Raw genomic sequence first — 21,764 nt, forward strand, 5'->3', positions numbered from 1 at the left:
CAGCTGGTAGTCACGTGGTCTGCGGCGAGGAAAAAATAGGCAGCTTCGTGTCCGAATCCCCAAGAGAATGAGTGCATTATGTAATAATAATAATAACTTTATTTGTATAGCACTTTTTGAAACAAAGTTACAAAGTGCTTCACAGCAAGAACACATACACAAAGGTAAAACAATAAAACATGAATTCAAAAGAGACAATAAAATTAATTAATAAAAACAAATTCACATTAAGAAAGCCATTCTATAAAAGTAAGTTTTAAGTTTAGTTTTAAAAGTGCTTACAGTGTTGGCTGCCCTGAGCTCCTCAGGCAGAGAGTTCCAAAGTTTAGGAGCTCTGACTGAATAGGCCCGGTCTCCTCTAGTGAGGAGACGGGAAGGGGGCACAGTCAGAAGGCTCTGACCTGAGGAGCGCAGGCACTGACCCGGGACATAGGGGGAGAGCATGTCACAAATATAGGTGGGGGCTACACCATGGAGGGTTTTAAAAGTAATTAATAAGATTTTAAAATCAATTCTAAAATTGATTGGTAACCAGTGTAGGGAAGCTAAGATAGGGGTGATGTGTTCATGCTTTTTAGTGCCTGTTAAAAGTCTTGCTGCAGAGTTTTGGACCAGCTGGAGACGACTGAGCAACTTCAGACCTAAACCTGAGTATAGCGCATTACAATAGTCCAACCGGGAGGAAACTAGTGTGTGTAATGTGCTATAGTACAGCCCTATGTAGTGAACGAGGGGTTCGGGAGTAGGGTGGACAGCCTCAGATCTAATGTGAGTTAACCGGCTAATAAAGGTAGGTGGACTGAAGCTAAGGCACACTGTTAGCTGGCTAAAAACCGCATTTGTGCTACACTCTCCCTTCTTGCCATGGATTTTGGATACCTGTCAATCAAAAGGACACGCCCCTAGTTATGCCGAATTTCAAGAATAAATAACATCCAAATGGATGAGTTAGAAAAAAATTCACCCTTGTCACAGTTGTCATGAAGGTAAACTTGACCTGTTAATCCTAAAATGGATTTTTGTGCCAGGCTTTAAACGTGTTTATTTCTACTGTGAAGTTGGTCTTTTTAACATGGGAGTCTATGGGGATTTGCTTTGATTTGGAACCATGAGGGGTGAACTACAGTTTATTTGCACTTCTGCATAGGCTTCACCTTTCATCGCTGGAGGTTGCCGCTTGGTAACAATGCAAAAGTTGACTGAGCTCCCAGTACACTTTAAAAAACGCATCATTGAACATGTCCTATGACGTTGCATGTAGTTTTTTTGTTTGTTTGTTTTTGATTTTCATGATTATTATGAAGCAAGTCTTACTGAATATTACTTTTAATATGTAGTTTGATATCTTATATTGTTCTTTATTTATGGAAATCAACATAATTGTAAAGGAGGAACAGCCTTTAAATGGTGTTCAAATTAATAAACAAAGATTTATTACTGTGGCTTCTGTGGTGCCTGGACATTAATGTGTATTGTCCACACTTGTCAATGGCCACATCTATATATCATATGATGGAGTCCTATGCAACACTCTCTGTCTGAACAACAATACTGAGGCGGGCAGGTCAGGACAATTAAACAAGGACAGATTTTAAACAGTTTTAACTCCAAAACTGCCCTAAATGCTGTAGACACATGATTTCACACACATATTCAACATAATTTCCACAATATAAATAAAGTATAGCAGTGATGGAAAATAGATTTAATTTATATAATTATAAATACCGACAGATTGCGTCAGTAACTTATCTTATTGTCGTATTTTTTTTTTTGTCAAAATTGGATAGTATTTGATGTAATTAATATTATTTTATTAATCTTAGAAAGACTATTTTATTTTTGTGGTAAATGTGGAATTACATTAAAGATAATCTACTATATTTGATACATCTAAAGCCATGTAAGTCATCAAAAATCAGTCATCGCTAACCTGCTGCATACAGCCTTGCTAAGCTTTGATTTGATGTAGGTTGTTACAGCATGTTCTTTGCAACTACAAAAACACTGCTGATAGATGATTGTGAATATCAATAAAACACAAATGATACAATATATAGTTTATTTTTTGTCAGACCAGCTGACCAACACCTTTATTTTATTCCATTTTAATCTGGACATGCTAAATTAAATGAAAATTTAAAATAAATTGCATCAAATGTATTACAGTATATGCAAAGTAAGGAAATTAAACACCTCAAAAAGATTTAACATACATGCATATGTGTACCAATATGGAAGCCATGATATCAAAGAATCATTAGTAAACTGGATTAAAGTCTGGTGTAAGATAAAATCTGGACATTAAAATGAAATAAAAGGGGGGGAGCTGGTTTTCCTTATTCAAGGCTCAATAAGGATGGATTACAAACTGCACATTTGTTAATGCATCAGTTTATTTTGACTCTACAGAGCAACCGTTTTAGATGTTTATAGATTTCTTTCATTTTGAACCCATATATGAATGGATTGAACAAAGGATGATACAAAAATATCTGTAGTGTCATGATCAGCCGTGCTGTTTTTGGAAAATCTGATTCTATACGAACAATGATTATATCATACACACTCAAACAAGTCAGACTGAATAAAACCAGCAGGTGGGGTAAACAGGTCTCAGCTGCTTTTTTCCTCACCTCCTTACAACTTCGATAGGCTATGATCAGTATTTTTGCATATGAGCAAACAATGAAGAAAATAGGAAGCATGACAACATCTAATATAGCAAATATACCATATATAGCGATCGATCTTGGTCTTTCACACTGAAGTGTGTAAATTGCATTGTTACAAAATATTCCTTGTAATTTAAAATGACAGAGTTTAACTTTAGCATTGTTTAGCACAATTATTGGGATAACAGAATGCAAAGCAGGTACAAACCAAGCTACACCAAGGAATATAATTATAGTGTTTTTTGTCATGATATTTGGATATTGCAGGGGTTTGCATATCGACACATATCTATCATAGGCCATGGCTACTAAGAGAAAGAATTCTGAAGGGCCTATGAAGTAAAATATAAAAAACTGGAAGAGACAGGCTGGATATGATATGACCGGGTTGTCAGATAAAAAGTCAATCAGAAGCTTTGGATAAATACTCGTGCTGTAAAGAACACAGTTAAGCAACAAAGCTGCAATAAAGATGTACATGGGCTCGTGGAGGTTTTTGTGAATCCAGATCAGGTACACAATTGTCAAATTACAGCAGATGATTAGAATATAGGAAATAAACATAATAAAAAAATAAACATATTTATATTTGCTAAGTTCCACATATCCATCTAAAACAATGTAAGTAACATTTGATTCCATTAATGTCTTTAAAAACTAAATACAACCACAAACCAGACAAATAAATGTATGTTATTAAATATTACATTAGAAATTACATTAGCATCCAACCTGTGCAGAATGTCCTATCTATTTACCTGAACTTGAAATGCACGTGGTACATTTGCTCTTTTCGTGTCTACAGAATGTACAAAATAAATAGTTTGAGACTGTGGAAGGTTTTTATCCTTCTGCTTTAAGCCTGTAATAAGCCTCCAGACATATCCTCTCTGGAGGTCTGATACGTCAGTGTTCAACCTCTAATACATTACAAGACAATTATACAATCATATGAACTTACTGCATCAGCCAAAGTATTTTGCAACATTTACACTGTTTCACATGTGTGCAGAAACTTTGACTTATTAAAAAAAAAAAAAAAAAAACAGATCACAGACTTCCTATCTCTTAACTACAGACTATTAGGGCCAAATTAAGAAAATTATTTTTTCACAGACTTTGAGAATGAAGTTATAATATTGCAAGAATAAAGTCTTAATTTTATGAGGAAAAAAACTCTTAAATTACAAAAATAAAGACAATTTTGCAACAATAGAAGAGGAACTTTAAAATGATGGCTTTGGAGCATTTTGTTAAGTTGTACTTTGTCATAGGTTTCACAAACCAGGAATCCTTTGGCACATCAGCACCACTTCATTAACTATGTACACGGTCGGGCCTGTCCACCATTGACTGCTATCACATTCTGTCCATGTGATTGTTGACTTAAATACACCCAACGATGAACTCGAGTTTTAACTGCATTAGCATGCTCCTGTAAGTTGGGTTTGTTAAATTTTAGAGAACATGTTGTGAGTGAAATTCATTCGGTGCCAGATGGTTTCCAACTTCTCATATTCTCCTGGAGGTCTGACTGCCCAGGACTGCTGCCTGTCTTAGCTCTTTTGATTCTCTGAGGACTTTATTTTTGCTTCTATTGTCTGAGAAATAAAATTACTACTTTGAGATCTTGCCAAGTGTTCTTTCTGAGTCGACGTAGGGTCTCGGTTCAAAAACATGTCACAAACTGTTTTTACTTTAGAGACTGTGTTCATGTTTGTATTTGCACATTTTAATATTCAGTGCACCCATTCCTTGTGTTCCTGACACAATGTAAAATAATGAGGAGTGGCTGTAGACCTTCTCAGTGATCTACACAGCCATTTTTAGGTAAAGAGGGGTTGTTTCCATGAATAACCAAAACTTGTAGATGTGGAATTTTGGCATAGTAAGGCAAAGTAAGGTAGTTTATTTGTATAGCACATTTCATGTACAGGACAATTCAAAGTGCTTTACATAAAACAAAAGCATTACAGATATTAAGAAATAGTAAAAGGCAGCAATACATAGCAAGAATCAAAATAAAATCATAAATTACATTAAAATGATTAAAAGCAAGATAAGTTAAAAAGTTACCAAGCAGATTTCATGCATAGGTGCGTGAGAAAAGAAATGTATTTAACCTGGATTTAAAAATGTCTACATTTGAAAGTTTAATCTCCACTGGCAGTTTGCTCCACTTGTTTGCAGAATACTATCTAAATGATGCTTCTCCATGTTTAGTCTGGATCCCATTCTGGGATTTATAAACAATCAGAAGGGTTTTAAAATCTATGCTGTGACTGACTGGAAGCCAGTGTAGAAATTTCAAAACTGATGTGATGTGTTCAGATCTCTTAGTCCTGGTTAAAACTCTAGCAGCTGCGTTTTGTATGAGCTGCAGATGTTTAATGCTCTTTGTAGGAAGTTCTGTTAAAAGACCATTACAGTAATCCAGCCTACTGGAGATGACTGCATGGATGGATGAGTTTCTCTTGGTCTTGTTTATGTTTGTTGATGTTTCTGAGCTGGTAAAAAGCTTCTTAGTGAAGATTTGATGTGGCTGCTGAAAGTCAGGACTGAGTCTGTCAACAGTCCAAGGTTACAAACTTGGTTGGTGATTTTAAGAGCCCGAGTCTCCAGGTTTTCACCATTGCTAACCCTCTTTGCCACCAAACAGAATAATCTCAGTTTTGTCTTTATTTAATTGTAGAAAATTCTCCTTCATCCAGGTGTTTATTTGCTCCAGACACTGACACAATAATTCTATTGGACTGCAGTCATCTGGTGACAAAGACACATAAAGTTGTGTATCATCTGCATAACTTTGATAATTAAGGCTATAGTTCTGTAATATTTGACCCAAAGGAAGCATATACAAGTTGAACAGAAGAGGTCCAAGGACTGACCCCTGGGGGTCATGGCCATTCGCTCGGATTCATAGCTGCAGATCATAACAAAATAACTTCGGCCTTCTAAATAGGACCTGAACCAGTTAAGAACCACTCCAGAAAGTCCAACCCAGTTTTCCAGCCTGTGCAACAGGATTCTGTGATCTACAGTATCAAAAGCAGCACTGAGATCCAGCAGGACCAGGACTGATGCTAGACCAGAATCAGTATTCAACCTAATGTCATTTAACACTTTGACCAGAGCTGTTTCAGTGCTGTGAAGCTGGACTGAAATTTATCAAGATCTCCACTTTCATTTAAAAAGTCATGAAGCTGGTTAAATACAACTTTCTCAGTAATCTTGGAAATAAAAGAGAGGTTAGAGACAGGTCTATAGCTGTTCATTATAGAGGCGTCTAGAGTCCTTTTCTTTAGGAGTGGCTTAACAGCAGCCATCTTTAGTGACTTAGGGAAAAATGCCTGATGCCAGTGAGCTGTTAACTATCAGTAGGAGATCACTTTCTAGTGAGGTAAAAACTGTTTTTAAGAAGTTGGATGGTATCATGTCCAGAGTGCATGTTTTTGATTTCACGTGCCAAATGATTTCTTTTAGGGTTTTTAAATTTACCATATTAAATTGTGACATAACATCAGAAATAATTCCAGGTTTTAAACACAGAGTAATTTTCTTCTTTGACTGTGTGGTGTTAATATTTTGTCTAATTGTTTTAATTTTTTGGCTAAAAAAGTTTGCAAATTGGTTGCATTTGTCAGTGGAAAGGAGCTCTGGGTTTATCTGTATAGGAGGATTTGTAAGTTTTTCAATCATAGCAAACAGAGTGCGAGAATTGTTGACATTCCTGTTAATTATTTCAGATAAATGCAGCTCTCTAGCCTTGCACAGCTCATTGTTATAGTTACGCAGGCTTTGTTTGTACAGCTCATAGTGAATTTGAAGTTTATTTTTCTGCCATTTCCGCTCAGTTTTTTGCATTCTCTCTTTAGGTTGGTGACCACAGTGGGGTTTCTCCATGGTGTTTTCTGTTTGATCAAAGTGCTCTTGACTCTTATCAGTGCAACAACATCCATGACATTCAAGACTTTCAGACTGAAATGATCCAGGAGTCCATCAACTGACTCTGCTCTGGTTGTTGGTAACATGGCTATGGCCTCCACAAAGTTAGCACTTGTTCTTTCATTAATGTACCTCTTCCTAACCGAGGAGCAGGTTGGTTGGACATTCTGAGTGATCAGTAAATCAAACAAAATACAGAAATGATCAGACAAGGCCAAGTCAGTGACCACAACAGAAGAAATATCAACACCCTTTGAAATAACCAGGTCCAGAATGTGACCTTAAATGTGGGTCGGTTCTTTTACATGTTGCCACAAACCAAACATCCAATATGGAAGAAAATTCCTTGACATTACCATCCGTCATGTTATCTATGTGAATGTTAAAATCCCCAGTTAAGATGAAATAGTTAAAATCAGTAGAGATAACCGACAATAATTCAGAAAATTCATCAATAAAATTTGCACAGTGTCCTGGACGTCTGTAGATGATTAGAAATAGGATTTTAGAAACGCCCCTTAAAATTAAACTAAGATATTTGAAAGAAGTAAAATCAGCAAATGAAATCTCTTTACACTGGAATGAATCTTTAAATAAGGCAGCTTCTCCTCCCCCTTTCCTCCCGTTTCGACATTTATTCATAAAACTAAAATGAGGTCGTGTTGTTTCATGAAGAACTGTAGCACTTGTGTCTTCTGTTAACAATGTTTCTGTCAGAAAAAGAAAATCTAAACTGTGAGAAATGATGAAGTCATTAACTAAGTGACTTGTTGGACAGAGATCTAACATTAAGTACAGCAGCTTTATGAAGTTTACTCTGGCCTCTGTTGTATTCTGAGTAATACAAGGTACAGTTAACAGATTAGATCGATTCACCCCACAAGCTGACCGTGTTCGATTCCTTATTTAACTAACACAGGAATTCTACTGGGTCCAGGCTTGATCTCAGAACAGCTGTCAGTAGTAGCAAAACTACAGCAAGGACCATGAACGCACCGTGGTGTGTTGTCTTTGTTGTGAATTCTGCTGCTGCTCTGGGAACCTCCTGCACCTCCTCCCGTGCTCTGCTCTGCCAGGACAGATGATCTAAGAGAAGGATGAGGAGGGGGAGCCCTGTATTTCTTGGTAGATGGTGGTCACTGGGGTCCAGACCGGGATAGAAACATCCTTTAAAGACCTTGGGTGATGTGGAGAAGAGGGTCTGGAGAGGGGGGAAGCTGGGAGTTGATTCCCTCTGCTGTGTCCTTCGTTCTTATCTGTACCCTCATGTTTGGGTTTGCCATCCCAACAGCATGACGCAAGTGTGCACCAAGTAATCTGCATCCAGTTAGATTTGGATGCACACCATCAGGTCTGAGTTGCTCCTTACAGTTCCAAAGGATATTGAAGTTATCAATGAAATTTATCCCATGGGCGATACATTCATTTGATAACCATGTGTTCAGACCAAGAAGTCTCCTGAAAAAGGTCAGTGGCCTGAAATGTTAATATGATTTGCTCCATACTGACACAATCTCTCCAACAGCAGAGAAAAGTCTTTCTTCAGGATCTCTGAGCCAGTTTTCCTCCTCATAATATCAAAAGACCCCGTGTGGACAATAATCTTCATACCATCTGGATGTGAAGACAGAATTGTCGGCAAGATCGCTGTCAGTTCCCTGACTGATGTATCAAAAAATGTTAGATTTTCCGTCTTTCTCACATGCTGTGTTATAGGCGAATCTTTTGTGACGTCAGTGTTTACCTTTTGCCGCATTGCATCACGGTATTGGGTGGCAAGAAGCTGCATCTGTTAGCTGGATTTCTTTGCGTTTGGAGTTTGAGGGCGATCTACTACATGGTTCACTCGTGTTGTGTGATTGGCTGTACGGCTCGTTGGGGGCCCAACAAAAAGTTTTTCCGCATTCCCACCGAAAAAGACCCCGAAAAAAGAAGGAAATGGTTACGTGCTATGATACGTGCTTTGATACCTGCAAGCCTCACTGGTACACGCAGCTGTTGTGAGTGCTATCCTGACCGCTGTTTCTATTTTAAACATTAAAGCTGCTACATGACTGCATGTTTCTCCTAGACTGGATTTGAAAGAAAAATTTTGTAAGATGTTATTATCGTTTTTCACGATAGACCAAACGCCATTTAAATTATAGTTAACAGGACCAATAAAATTGAAAAACAGTCATTAGATTTAAAATGAAAAATTCAAAGGCACTGATAAATAAAGCCTTACCCGGCTTTGCAGTCGCAGTGACATGTGATTATTTCACCGTTTTCTTGGGCGATCACCCACGGAAGATGCGAATCACGCTGTGACACTGCTTGGCCGGGTCTGACCTCCGCTTTGAGCACGACCACTGATTTTTGTTTCACCGAAAAGATTGGCCCAACCTTTCTTGAAACAAAATAGTTATAAGCTTCGAGGCTTTTAAAAGCTTTTAACCTCTCGTGGGTGAAGGGTCCAGGGCTTTCAACTAAATAAGAATAAATATCTCCCTAGCACATCTGTGGCCAAGATGCAGGTGAGTCAGACCAGTATTTTTCGTCATCCCAGATTTCATATGGGCTTTGTATTTGTTCGATTTTGTCTGCAACACAAATTTTTAGTTTCTCTCTAAACCTCCTCTGGTCTTCGGAGCTTAGCGTACTTATATAATTTGGATTTCGCCCGCTTACTTTCTTGTTTATGCTAGCAGGTTCCGCCATCTCAACAGGTCTTCTTGCCACCCAACCACACGCGCATGCGCAAAAAGATGTAAACAAAGATTCGCCTATAGAGTCCCCAATCATAACTGTGTCAGTAGTTTTTAATAGGTTTAATAGGAACTACTAAAGGGAAAAAACAGATGATCTCAGTGTGTGTGTTTTTTTTTTTCACTTTTGACTGTTCACAGTTTTTAAACTGCTTTATATTTGCTTTTGATCTGCATATCCCAGGACCTGCATGATTCTACTGTATGTAAAATATTACAGAATTATATTGCGGTCCATGTTACAGCAAATGTGCATTTCTCCAAGTGTCTTTCCAACCACCTGAAGAATACCATTTTAAAAACTTAAGTTTTGCATTTAGCAATGACATCTTAATAATTTGTTGATCAAAAATAATGTGCAAATAGTCGATCTAAGTAAGAACCTGAGAACACTAAACCTCCATTGGGAAAACACACTCAAAGCAGCCTCATCAGAACAATACATAACTCTTGGGTGAGTTATGAAAGAATAAAATATAAGATGTAAATTAAAACACTTTGTAGTCATAATCAAGGAAAATGTTTTGAAAGGAAAATGCAAGCTGTAGACATGGATAGAACTGTGTATTAACTGTGTCAGGTCAGCTGATCAACATGTCAGTGTTTACATGGCTTGGTTTCACAGCTCGAGATAAACGTAAAGGTTTTCTGTCAGTCAGAACTTGCAGCAACTGAATATAAAAACAGGTCATGTGAAAGAAACGGCATCCTTTAATATACAAAAAACAGCAAATGTAAGCTAAACTTGATTAAACACATCGGATACATGTTTTTTTTTTTTTTTTTAAATGAGTCCAATTCAAAAGTAATGTAGTATTTACATAAGAATTGAGCCAAATATGCCAACAAAATCACTTGTGAAGGATTAAATTGTGCAAACTGAAGTCATAACAGTTAAAAAAGAAATGATGATGATAATGATGGATATAAATGCATGTTTGTAGTGAGTTTGTTAATGTATTAGGTCATTTTGACTTGACGGAGCAGATGTTTTAGATGTTTATAGATTTCTTTCATTTTTAGTCCATATATTAATGGATTAAACAAAGGATGATACAGAACTATCTGTAATGCCATGATCATCCGTGCTGTTTTGGGAAAATCTGATTCTATTCTAACTATGCTTATATCATACACACACAAACAAGTCAAACTGAATAAAACCAGCAGGTGGGGTAAACAGGTCTCAGCTGCTTTCTTCTTCACCTCCTTGCAACTTCGATAGGCTATTATCAGTATTCGTGTGTATGTAAAAACAATGAAGAGCATTGGAAGTATTACAACAGCAAATACAGCAAACATCCCAAATATAGTAACTGGCTTTGGTGTTGCACAGTGAAGTGTGTAAATTGCATTGTTACAAAATATTCCTTTTAAATAAAAATGACAGACTTTAACTTTAGCACTGTTGAGAAGTGTTACTGCGACTGCAGAATGCAAAGCAGGTACAAACCAAGCTGAACCCAGGAATATAATTATAGTGTTTTTTGTCATGATAGTTGGATATTGCAGGGGTTTGCATATCGACACATATCTATCATAGGCCATGGCTACTAAGAGAAAGAATTCTGAAGGGCCTATGAAGTAAAATATAAAAAACTGGAAGAGACAGGCTGGATATGATATGACCGGTTTGTCAGATAAAATGTCAGTCAGAAGCTTTGGATAAATACTCGTGCTGTAAAGAACACAGTTAAGCAACAAAGCTGCAATAAAGATGTACATGGGCTCGTGGAGGTTTTTGTGAATCCAGATCAGGTACACAATTGTCAAATTACAGCAGATGATTAGAATATAGGAAATAAACATAATAAAAAAATAAACATATTTATATTTGCCAAGTTCCACATATCCATCTAAAACAATGTAAGTGACATTTAACTCATCATCCATTAATGTCTTTAAAAACCTAAACACAGCCACAAACGAGGAACAGTTGGTAAATAATGTATCACTAAACATGAAAAAGAAAATTAGATCAGCATCCAACCTGTAGTGAGTGTGTCATCCTTTTACCTGAACTTTATGTGCACCTGGTACATTTGTTGTTCACTCATTTACAGAATGTGCAGAATGAAAAGCTTGAGACTGCGGAAAGCTTTTATCAGATTGCTTTCACCCAACAAGTCTCCAAACACATCTCTGGAGGTCTATTACATCACCTCTGATGTAATGGACCAGGAATAGATGGCAAAGAAGACCATTATACAATTATATTCACTTACATCACCCAAAGTATTTTGCAACAATAACCTTGTCCTTTTCCCCATCGCTGAAGATGATCCACTCTAAACTCTAAAGCAAACCAAAGGTCCAAGAGTTGAATTTAACACTGCAAAATGTCCCCATTCAATATTATTGAGAAGTGAGACCACTGACCATAGGTGTGTGTGTGTGTGTGTGTGTGTGTGGGTGTGTGTGTGTGTGTGTGTGTGTGTGTGTGTGTGTGTGTGTGTGTGTGTGTGTGTGTGAATGTCTCTCTGTGTTGACCCTGTAATGGACTGGTGACTTGTCCAGGGTGTACCCTGCCCCTCAGCTGCTAAAATGCTATATATATACATTTATCTATATATATATATATAGATATAGATATAGATATATCTATATCTATATATATATAGATAGATAGATATATTGATGGTCCAACGATCTCATCTCCAGTTCTACTAGTCTTTTTATAATATAATATAAAAGACAATATTTTGAATGTACTACATAATTTCCTGACAGTTTTGGAGATTGCTGAACCATCTTTACTTTTGAGAGACTCCACCTCTCTAAGATGCTACTTTTATTCCCATCATTGTCACATTTTCAGATTAACCGAATAAGCTGCGTATTCCCCCACTTTCTTTCTTTTTAGTGCCGCTCCCTTTTCCAGCTTTTTGTTTCCCCATCCAAACTTTGTGCTCCCATTAGAAGAGCTAACACTGTATTGTACTTTAAATGTTTGATTTTGTGTGTGTGTGTGTGTGTGTGTGTGTGTGTGTAGTGTGTTCTGTTATAAAATTAATTGTTTTAATTTAATTTAATTTAATTTAATTTTAATTTACAGTTCATTCAGTTTTCATTTACATTCTACATAGCATCTAAACCTTGATGTAATAAGTAATATATGATGAACAAAAGGGGTTAAATATACAGCATTAAAAATACAGACATAAAAGTACAACCTCGATGTACAGTACAAAATCGATGTCTGCTTGTATATGTGTGTTACCATTGGTGTATTATGACCTTCACTAATGATCCGATACATTCTCGTAAGCAAAGAATTTTAGATTTATTCATATATATGATGGGCAGTCAGGTAGGGACACACCATGGCCGTCTGCCATCTTACAAAACTACAGCTGCCGGCAAGGGACAAATTGAAGATGTTAGATGGAAGAAATTCTTACACAATGTCCCTTCCAGTGTAGTTTAATAAACTCATGGGATCTTTTATAAGTTTCACTAAAGTTGTTTGATGGCCCAACACCTTACCAGGTACCTTTATGTTATTATGTAATTAGTGGGCACACTGTGACAATTATGAAACAAAGGCTAAAAATAATTCTATTAAAATTAATACATTTTATTATGTAGAAAACCTGTAAAAATGCATGCACTAAATGTTTTACATTTTTAAAAACTGAAGTCTGGACAGAAATAGCCCAGATTGAGAGTATGACAATAAGACTGTGCCACAGGGGTTTAATTACCAATCAGAAAGCAACGTTAGGTTGCTAACAAAACAAACAAAAAAAAAAAAGTTGGGAAAACTCTACGTATTGACGCTGTTGAGGAGTTTAATGAGATCCTGGAGGGTTGGGGAGGTCTAATAAAAACATCCCACAAATGCAGATACTGTTATGAGTCATCGGTAGTGCACTTCATTATTATTATATTCAGACTGCATGCTCATGAGGATTTTTTGTCCCTCTGTGCTGAACATGCATTGGTAAAGTTCTGTGCTTCTTAGAGGATAGCTAGGTTTTGATGGAGAACAAATCAAACGTCATCTATATAACACTTGATGGGTATGTGGAGTTGGAAAAATACAGGTTTGTCTATTTTCTGATCATTTTTACAGTCTATGTTCTGATACTCTGCTTTAACTCCATCATTGTTTCTCTCGTTGTGATTCACCAAACGCTTCATGAGCCAATGTACATTTTCATTGCTGCTTTGTTACTGAACTCTCTTCTTTTTAGTACTGCAATCTACCCAAAGCTTTTGATTGATTTTATATCAAAGAAACAGATCATATCACACACAATGTGCCATTTTCAGTATTTAATATTTTATAGTTTAGGCGGTGCAGAATTCTTACTGTTGGCAGCCATGGCTTATGACAGATATGCATCCATATGCAAACCTCTGCAGTATCCAACTATAATGACTAAAACTACTGTCTGGGTCTTCTTGGTTTTGGCTTGGCTTTTGCCGACTTGTCTGGTAATTGGATCAACTATTCTAAGTGCTAATCAGACAGTTTGTAACTTCATCTTGAGAGGAATCTTTTGCAACAATTCACTTTACAAACTTCATTGTGTGACCTCCAGAATGCTGTCTGTGTATGGTGTGATTGTTTTGCTTTGTATAGTATTTTTGCCCATGCTCTTTATAATTTTAACTTATGCAAAGATACTTCTAATATCTTATCGTAGTGGGTCGACACTGAGAACAAAAGCTGCACAGACCTGCTTACCACATCTGCTGGTTTTAGTCAATTTTTCATTGTTCTGTGCTTATGATATTATTATACTTAGGCTGGAATCTGATATTTCAAAAACAGTACGTTTAATAATGACTTTACAGTTAATGTTGTATCATCCTCTATTTAATCCAATCATATACGGAGTGAAAATGAAAGAAATTTCTAAACACTTACAGAGGTTGTTCTGTCATGTAAAATGATCAACTTCATTTTTCTTAAAATGAATGAGTCGCTTTCTTGAAAAATGTAACTTTATAGCAGTATATTAAGTACTTTAAGATATATTTATGATAAAGAAATATCTTTAAATACATTTTTCAAATATAACAAAAAATCACACCCAGTGGCTTTTTGGACATCCAGTCATGTCTAAGCCTTCTCAGGGGAGAAGTGGATGAGGGGGACAAATTTAATAAGATCTGGAAAACCTATCTAAACTACTTCTCCAACCTACAATTCAGCAAAGCTCCTCTATAATGTGGACCTGGTAACGCTGATAACGTCCAGTGATTTAGTTGGACACAGATATGTGTGTATTAGTGAATATGTCTGTCGACACACAGGGCATGTATGCAGAGGCCTGCGTGTGATCGCACAGATGTGTTCTTATTAAACCCCTGGTGCCCTTGCATTTCAGTACTCATCTGTTTAACACTGGACTGTAAATGGAACAAACTATATAATTAAAGGCATTATAATTTTTTTTTTTTTTTGTACGGTTGTCTTTTTTATTTTATTTATATCATTATCATTATATCATTATATCATTTATTTAGCTTATTTGTTTAGTTAGCTGTCTACTCACTTATCTGCTTACTTAGTGTATTACCTTTAAAACTGAAGTGTACCCAGCCTGTATGTCCTACCTTTCTGTAAACTTATTTATCCTTATTTAATTTATTTTCTTATCCTCGTTTTAAGGTTCTTTATGAGGGAAGTTCCCATTTTTTTCTTTTTCTTTCTGTCACTCAAAGCTCTTAAAAGTAAATAAAAATTATTTTGTGAAAAAGATATATATATATATATATATAACAAAAATGGTGTCAAGTCTTTGTGATTATTTGTGATGCTAAAGGTTTTGCTTGTGCTACCACAATTTTAAAAGACATTAAAGGTTAAGTGATATCCAAAGGTTTGATTTCTCTGAGTTATAGCGAATGATTAGTTGGACATTGTGTTGATCAAAAAAACTTACCAATCAGAGTTGTTGAATACTGTTCTAGCAACTTCTTCAACAGGTTACTGTTTTATAATATAGACAACACTGAATACAACGAAGAGCCGGTAAGTTTAGCTTTAAACAGTCACATGAAAGTACAGCCCTGCATCAAAATCCACTCAGACTATTTCTCAGTCCTGAACAAAGTCCACACACCTATAAGCAGCAACATAAGTCAATGTTCAAAGCCAGGCTTAAGAAAAGAAAAACCTCAGCCATTACAAAGATTTTAACAACATAAAAACAACACAATTGATTGACTCTATTTTTGTTTAATTAAGGAAATGGCAGGGGTTGAACTTTGATAACCTAACATTAAACTTATTAACCTGAGGCAGTGAAGCGGGCAGCTTCACTCAGGTTATTAATACAGAAATTATTAATAAATATGTGTTAAAGTACTTAATGCTGTATACTGTAATCAGTTTGTCTGCTCTCATGCAGTATATGGCTTTACTAGTTTGTTTGAAGTTTCCTGTCTTACATTTGTTCAGTGTTTTTCTCTTTAAGACTGGAGCCAGCTGCCTAGAACCTGAACTGAGGAGGTTTTTTCTTCAAATCAGTCGTGTCTTACCTTGTCTTCAGCCTACGTGCTCTGCACCATCAACTTCTTAGGCAGCTTACAATTTCACATGTAGAAAAACCTAACCCAGTCATGAAGCATTTTCACTTTCTACTTTGCAAGTAAATCTTCACCCAAAGATTTACTTGTTGTGTTCCTCTCTCCACACCATCTCTGCCCCCTCGGTTTTTCTGAAATACCAGCACTTTGAAATGGCATTAATGCTTTTGTCAATAAAGATTCACACATTCACAAGTCGGCTGGACTGTGTCTCTGTTAATATGGCAGCATCCTATAACAATCGTAACAGAGTTAAGTTGTTCTTACTCCTGTGTGAGAATTCTGGTGTTTCTCAACATAACGTACTATTTTGTGGCAGAAACAGAAAATGTTCTGCAGAAATAAAGAGTTCAATTAAGGTTGAACAAGTGACCTGTATGGTTAAGTCTTTTTTACAATTTCACTTGTAATAAATGGGGTGGGTTGACTGGCTGACTTCAAATAGAGTTTCATTGTCTTGTTTTACCTCTGACAATAGGTCAGCTGCACCCGGAAGACTGAGGAACCAGGGTTTGGTATTTAACAAGTCAATAACCCTTTTGGCTGCTGCCAATTTTTCCTGAAAGAAGCTAGGTCCAGCCATACAAGTGTCAAAATCTTTGTGCATATCTACAAAGGCCTCCTCATGCTTGCAGAGGTCTGCTGGATCCTTGGTTGGCCAGATCATAGATTGGGGGATGTGAGGACCCAAACACACGACAGAAGATTCAGGTGAGTGCAAAATTCCAAGGTTTACTGGAGATACCTGGTAACCAACAAAGACAAAAATGGGGAAAACAGCTATGATCTGGCAAAGAGTAACAGAAACCGAGGGGTGTATATGTAGAGAAGATAACTAATGAGGAAAAAATGAAGCAAATGAGTTACTAAACCAGGTGTACTAATGAACAGAAAACAAAGTAAAACAGAATACACAAGGGAAGGAACTACAAAATTAAAACAGGAAACCAGACAGGACTATTTAAAAAAAAAAAACCTACAGAACAGTAAAACAGTAAACCACTCAACCAATAACCACGACATACAACACAGTCCGTCCTTACTAAGTGTACTAAGTTGCAATAACATGTTTAGTATGTATGGTTTTTGTCTGCTGCAGATGTTTCCCTGATGTTTTACAGAGTTGGGGTTGCACAAAATGAAACGGGACCAGTTTGGTTGAGCTCTAGTTGCCTTTCTCTCAGACGAACTTCTGTAAACTTGTGAGGGGTTAGTAGCTTGCTGAGTGTTCTGCCACGGTTCCTCATTGGCTGGGATGTGGACGTTTGTTGAGTGGCTAGAGCATGATGGAAACATCTGTGTTGTGCTGAGCGTTTATGTTGTTTGTGTAAAATTTGATCCATATGGATCCGAACATGTCTCACATAATGTTGCTGTTTAGGTTTTGAAAAACTAATCTTGACCTCTGACAGTCTGTCTTTTCATTTTAAAAGTCTGATTATTGGTTAAAATGGACTTTTTTTATTCATAAATGTCCTATTTCAATAATACAGGCTTTTTTGTATTAAACTTGAATTTGACCTCTTATAAAGTCAAAATTTATTTGATAAATGGGGCCCCACACACTGCCTGCCCTGGTAATCTGTCCTGGCGCAGGGACTGAGTGCAGTGATTTCCTTCACACAATCATGCCCATTTCTTAACACAGGGCCACCTGGTGGCGCAGTGTTCACAAACATTTCATCTCCAGCTTCATTTAATTTGTTGATGATGTAATGTAATAGAAAAAAACTGAAGAAGAATTTACACATACAGATGGTGTTTTGGACCATGTATTTTAATCTGCATTTAGAAATATTTGTCTTATAGAGACTTAATACAATCTCTTTGCTATATTTTATTTCTGAAAGACATTTTTTATAAAAAATAGTGGAGAAATATGCAATATGTACGTTTTCCATGCAGTTGTGTCAGCAGGTCAGAGCACATGAGGAAATAGTCTATAAACAAGGTCTTACACTTGTTATACTTGTTAACATGGTAACAGCTCTTCATGGGAGAGGCACTGAGATCCATAGAGGGTAAAGAGATCTCTTTAAATAGCTGGTCTGGCTTGAAAAGTTTCCAATGTGAAGATCAAGACAAAGTACAGATGTTTGCAAATGATTCAGAGAGAGCATCATAAGAGCACTTTTTCTTTTCTCATGTATTCTGTCTGATCATGTTGTATTTTTTGTGAACTGTCTTGCATACTAAAATGAATGTATCATATATAAATCTTAGTGGTCATGTGGAAGTGGAAAAATACAGATATCTTTATTTTGTTATTACTTTCACAGTTTATTCTTTGATAATCTGCAGCAATTGTACTATTGTAGGTTTGATTGTGATTCACAGAAGCCTCCACGAGCCTATGTACATTTTTATTGCAGCTTTGTTAATCAACTCTCTTCTTTTCAGCACTAATATTTTCCCAAAGCTTATGATTGACTTTTTATCTGATGAACAGATCATATCCTATCAAGCTTGTCTTTTCCAGTGTTTTACATTTTACTCTTTAAGCGCTTCAGAGTTTTTACTGCTGGCAGCTATGTCATATGACAGATATGTGTCTATATGTAAACCTCTGCAATATCCGACTATCATGACAGGTAAAAAAGTAAGCATGTTCCTGGCTTTGGCCTGGCTTTTGCCTGCTTGTCAAATTGCTGGGCCTGTTGTGAGAAATGCTAATTCAAAACTCTGCAGTTTTACTTTAAAAGGCATTTTTTGCAACAATACAATCAACAACCTTTGCTGTGAGATTTCAAAGCCTTTGATGATATATGGTTTAGTTGTTATGTTCAATGTTGCTCTCTGTCCTATGCTTTTCATCTTATTCACATATGTAAAGATACTTATAATAACATGTCAAAGCGGTGGAGAAGTCAGGAGAAAGGCAGCACAGACCTGTTTGCCTCACCTGCTGGTTTTAATCAACTATTCTTGTTTAGTTACTTATGATATGGTCATTGTCAGACTGGAATCTGATCTTCCAAAGACAGCATGTTTCGTATTGACATTGCAAATAATAACATATAATCCTCTTTTCAATCCAATCATATATGGACTTAAAATGAAAGAAATTAATAAACACCTCAAAAACATTTTTCTATCAAAGTAAACTAATGTAGTCATTTACATTCTTTTAACTATCATGATAGTTACCGTGATAGTTAATAGATGATTATGATTCCTTCAGCTACAGAATTACCAAACAGCTAACTGTACTCCACGGATCCATATTCTAAAGAACAAAACAACTTTTTAATATACTTAGCTTTGTTCCTGGTTAAATACGTTTGTTTTGTTTTTTATGTATTAAACAGCCATAATCAGTGAGGGATTTTCTAATATTTCTATAATGTTACAAATCTTCTTGCATGATAGTGAGTGGTTTAAAAACCAGGCTTAGTGCTTTACACATGACTATAAATGAGAATCATAATAAATGTTTTTTACATCTACCTAGTCATACTGGTTTAAGGGAAGACAATAAAAGAGGAGGAAGAAGAAGTGGCAGTTTGGGATGTTTTTTATATTTCTGGTGACACAGGAACCCTCCTGTTGCCATTATTTCATATAGCAGGTTTTATATGAATACTTCATAACCTGATTGCAAAGCAGCTGGGAGAAATATTGTGTTTGTAGTTTCAAAGTCAGTTTTTGTTGATTACTTGTAGGCTTCAACCTTTAATACCTTGTGATGGAAATTAACTCATGTCAATATATTTTCAAAAAAAGTTGTTAAGTGATGACATTAGCATAGAAATAATAAAGACATATTTCAACATTTTACATGAAAGCATTTTTATTAGCTGATCGTTGATATTGTAATTCCTGGTGGGTGTTTAAGGTAGCAACATGAAGTTTCTGGTGGTTCACAATGTCATTTTCATGATCTTCTTTTTAAAGAGAATCACTTTCCATGTATTTCGTAAGTGCAACATTAAGTCAACTTTGTTGAGTACAAGCATGTAAACTGATGCTTTAGCTGTAATAATAGCAAATGCTGACAGCCTATCAGTATTTACTATTATTAAGGAGACAATTGCTACTATTATTACAGCTCTATGGAGGTTGTACATCCTACAATTTCCATACTGGGTCAGACGGAAGCAGATGATTCGCTGTGGCAAGGAAAGAAGATTACAGCTCTCAGTTACAGACTATGTAATTTTTCATCAACAAATTACACTACAGGTGTGAAACTCTGGTCCTCCACAGCCAGAATCTGTAGGCTTTGAATGTTTCCCTGCTAATACACACCTGACTGAAATGAATGGGTCATTTTGCAAAATTTGACAAGAAGCTCTTGGATCCATTAGATTCGAATTTGGGAACATAACACAGGGCTCTCAACTTTGTTCAGTAGGGCTTTCTAAAACAGTTAAACTCAAATACACAGTGGGCCAAAATATTTAAAAAAAAGTTCAAGTCAAGGGACAGACTTGTTTAATGTTTATTGAAAACTGAGTAAGGACCTTATTGCACACTTTGAACCCAGAACAAACACAGCCTATGATCCACTGCCTGTTAAACATTACTCAGTAAATAAATGAAAAACTGGCTGCCCCCCTGATCTTTATGTGAGTGGTGTTTTGTTATTGGACTTCTGTGCTTGTCATGAATTGGTCATAACGAACACCATGTTCAGGCATAAATGTGTCCCCATGTGCACTTGGCACCAGGACACTCTCGGCCACAGCTTAATGATCGCATTTGTAGTCGTATCATCAGATTTGCGGTTGCATGTCTTGAACACTCGGTTGAAGAGAGAGGCAGAGCTGTCGGCTGATCTCCACCTGGTTGTGAGTTGGTTCAGATAGTGGGGGAGGATGCCGGTCAGGCCTTGCATACTCAAATGTGTTGTAAGGGTCTGCTGGGACAGTTCACCTGGACTGGCAGACTGGGCTGGTGGTCCCACTCTTCAAAAAGGGGGACCAGAGGGTGTGCTCCTACTACAGGGGCATCCCACTCCTCAGCCTTCTTTGGTTAGATCTATTCAGGGGTCCTGGAGAGGAGGATCCTTCGGATAGTTGAACCTCGGATTGAGGAGGAGCAGTGTGGTTTTCGTGTTGGTCGTGGAACAGTGGACCAGCTCTACACCCTCTTCAGGGTCTTGGATGGGGCATGGGAGTTTACTCAACCAGTCTACATGTGTTTTTTGGACTTGGAGAAGACATTCGACCGTGTCCCCCGTGAACCCCTGTAGTGGGTGCTCTGGGAGTATGGAGTGCTGCACCCCCTTGTACGAGCTGTCCGGTCCCTGTACAACCAGTGCCAGAGCTTGATCAGCAAAGCAGGGAGTAAATCAGATTTGTTCCCACTGAGGCTTGGACTCCACCAAAACTGCCCTTTGTCACCAATTCTGTTTATAACTTTTATGGACAGAATTTCTAGGCTCAGCCAAGGCGTTGAGGGGATCCACTTTGGTGGCCTCAGAATTGGGTCTCTGCTCTTTGCAGATAATGAGGTTCTGTTGGCTTTATCAGGCCATGATCTTCAGCTCTTATTAGGGCAATTTGCAGCCAAGTGTGGAATGGCTGGGACGAGAATCAACACCTCATTTGAGTTCAATTCAGTTCAGTTGCCATTTGCAGTATAAGATGAGGTGGCTCAGGCATCTGCTCCACACGCTAGATCTCTTGGCTGGCCTGGCAACACCCCAAGACCCCATTTGGATGAGTCTTTTTACAATCTTTTTGGAATCCTGACCGAATATCATGACTTCCGTCAGGTTTTCAGTAAAGCCAGGGCCACGTCTTTACCTCCACATCACCCCTATGACTGCCTCATTGACCTTTTGCCTGGAACCTCTCCTCCCAAGGGACGCCTGTATTCCCTGTCTGAACCTGAATGGAAGGCCATGGAG

At 37.1% G+C, this 21,764-nt stretch overlaps 4 protein-coding genes across 4 annotated transcripts; 2 read left to right on the plus strand and 2 right to left on the minus strand.

Annotated features, from left to right (window-relative positions):
• Positions 1-2,390: 2,390 nt before the first annotated feature.
• Positions 2,391-3,317, minus strand: LOC121650585 (olfactory receptor 5AC1-like). The gene has a single exon (XM_042002151.1). The coding sequence runs from the start codon at positions 3,315-3,317 to the stop codon at positions 2,391-2,393; it is 927 nt and encodes a 308-aa protein (XP_041858085.1).
• A 7,010-nt stretch (positions 3,318-10,327) lies between these two features.
• Positions 10,328-11,260, minus strand: LOC121650586 (olfactory receptor 6N2-like). Its single transcript, XM_042002152.1, has one exon. It carries the CDS (start codon positions 11,258-11,260, stop codon positions 10,328-10,330), a length of 933 nt encoding a protein of 310 aa, XP_041858086.1.
• Positions 11,261-13,348: 2,088 nt separating this feature from the next.
• On the plus strand, positions 13,349-14,269 carry LOC121650588 (olfactory receptor 6N2-like). The gene has a single exon (XM_042002154.1). The coding sequence runs from the start codon at positions 13,349-13,351 to the stop codon at positions 14,267-14,269; it is 921 nt and encodes a 306-aa protein (XP_041858088.1).
• Positions 14,270-17,900: 3,631 nt separating this feature from the next.
• LOC121650589 (olfactory receptor 6N2-like) lies at positions 17,901-19,013 on the plus strand. The gene has a single exon (XM_042002155.1). It carries the CDS (start codon positions 18,108-18,110, stop codon positions 19,011-19,013), a length of 906 nt encoding a protein of 301 aa, XP_041858089.1. The 5' UTR covers positions 17,901-18,107.
• The last annotated feature ends 2,751 nt before the right edge of the window (positions 19,014-21,764 follow it).

This window comes from Melanotaenia boesemani, chromosome 12 (genome assembly GCF_017639745.1).
Source record: "Melanotaenia boesemani isolate fMelBoe1 chromosome 12, fMelBoe1.pri, whole genome shotgun sequence".
In the NCBI taxonomy this organism is placed as follows: domain Eukaryota; kingdom Metazoa; phylum Chordata; class Actinopteri; order Atheriniformes; family Melanotaeniidae; genus Melanotaenia; species Melanotaenia boesemani.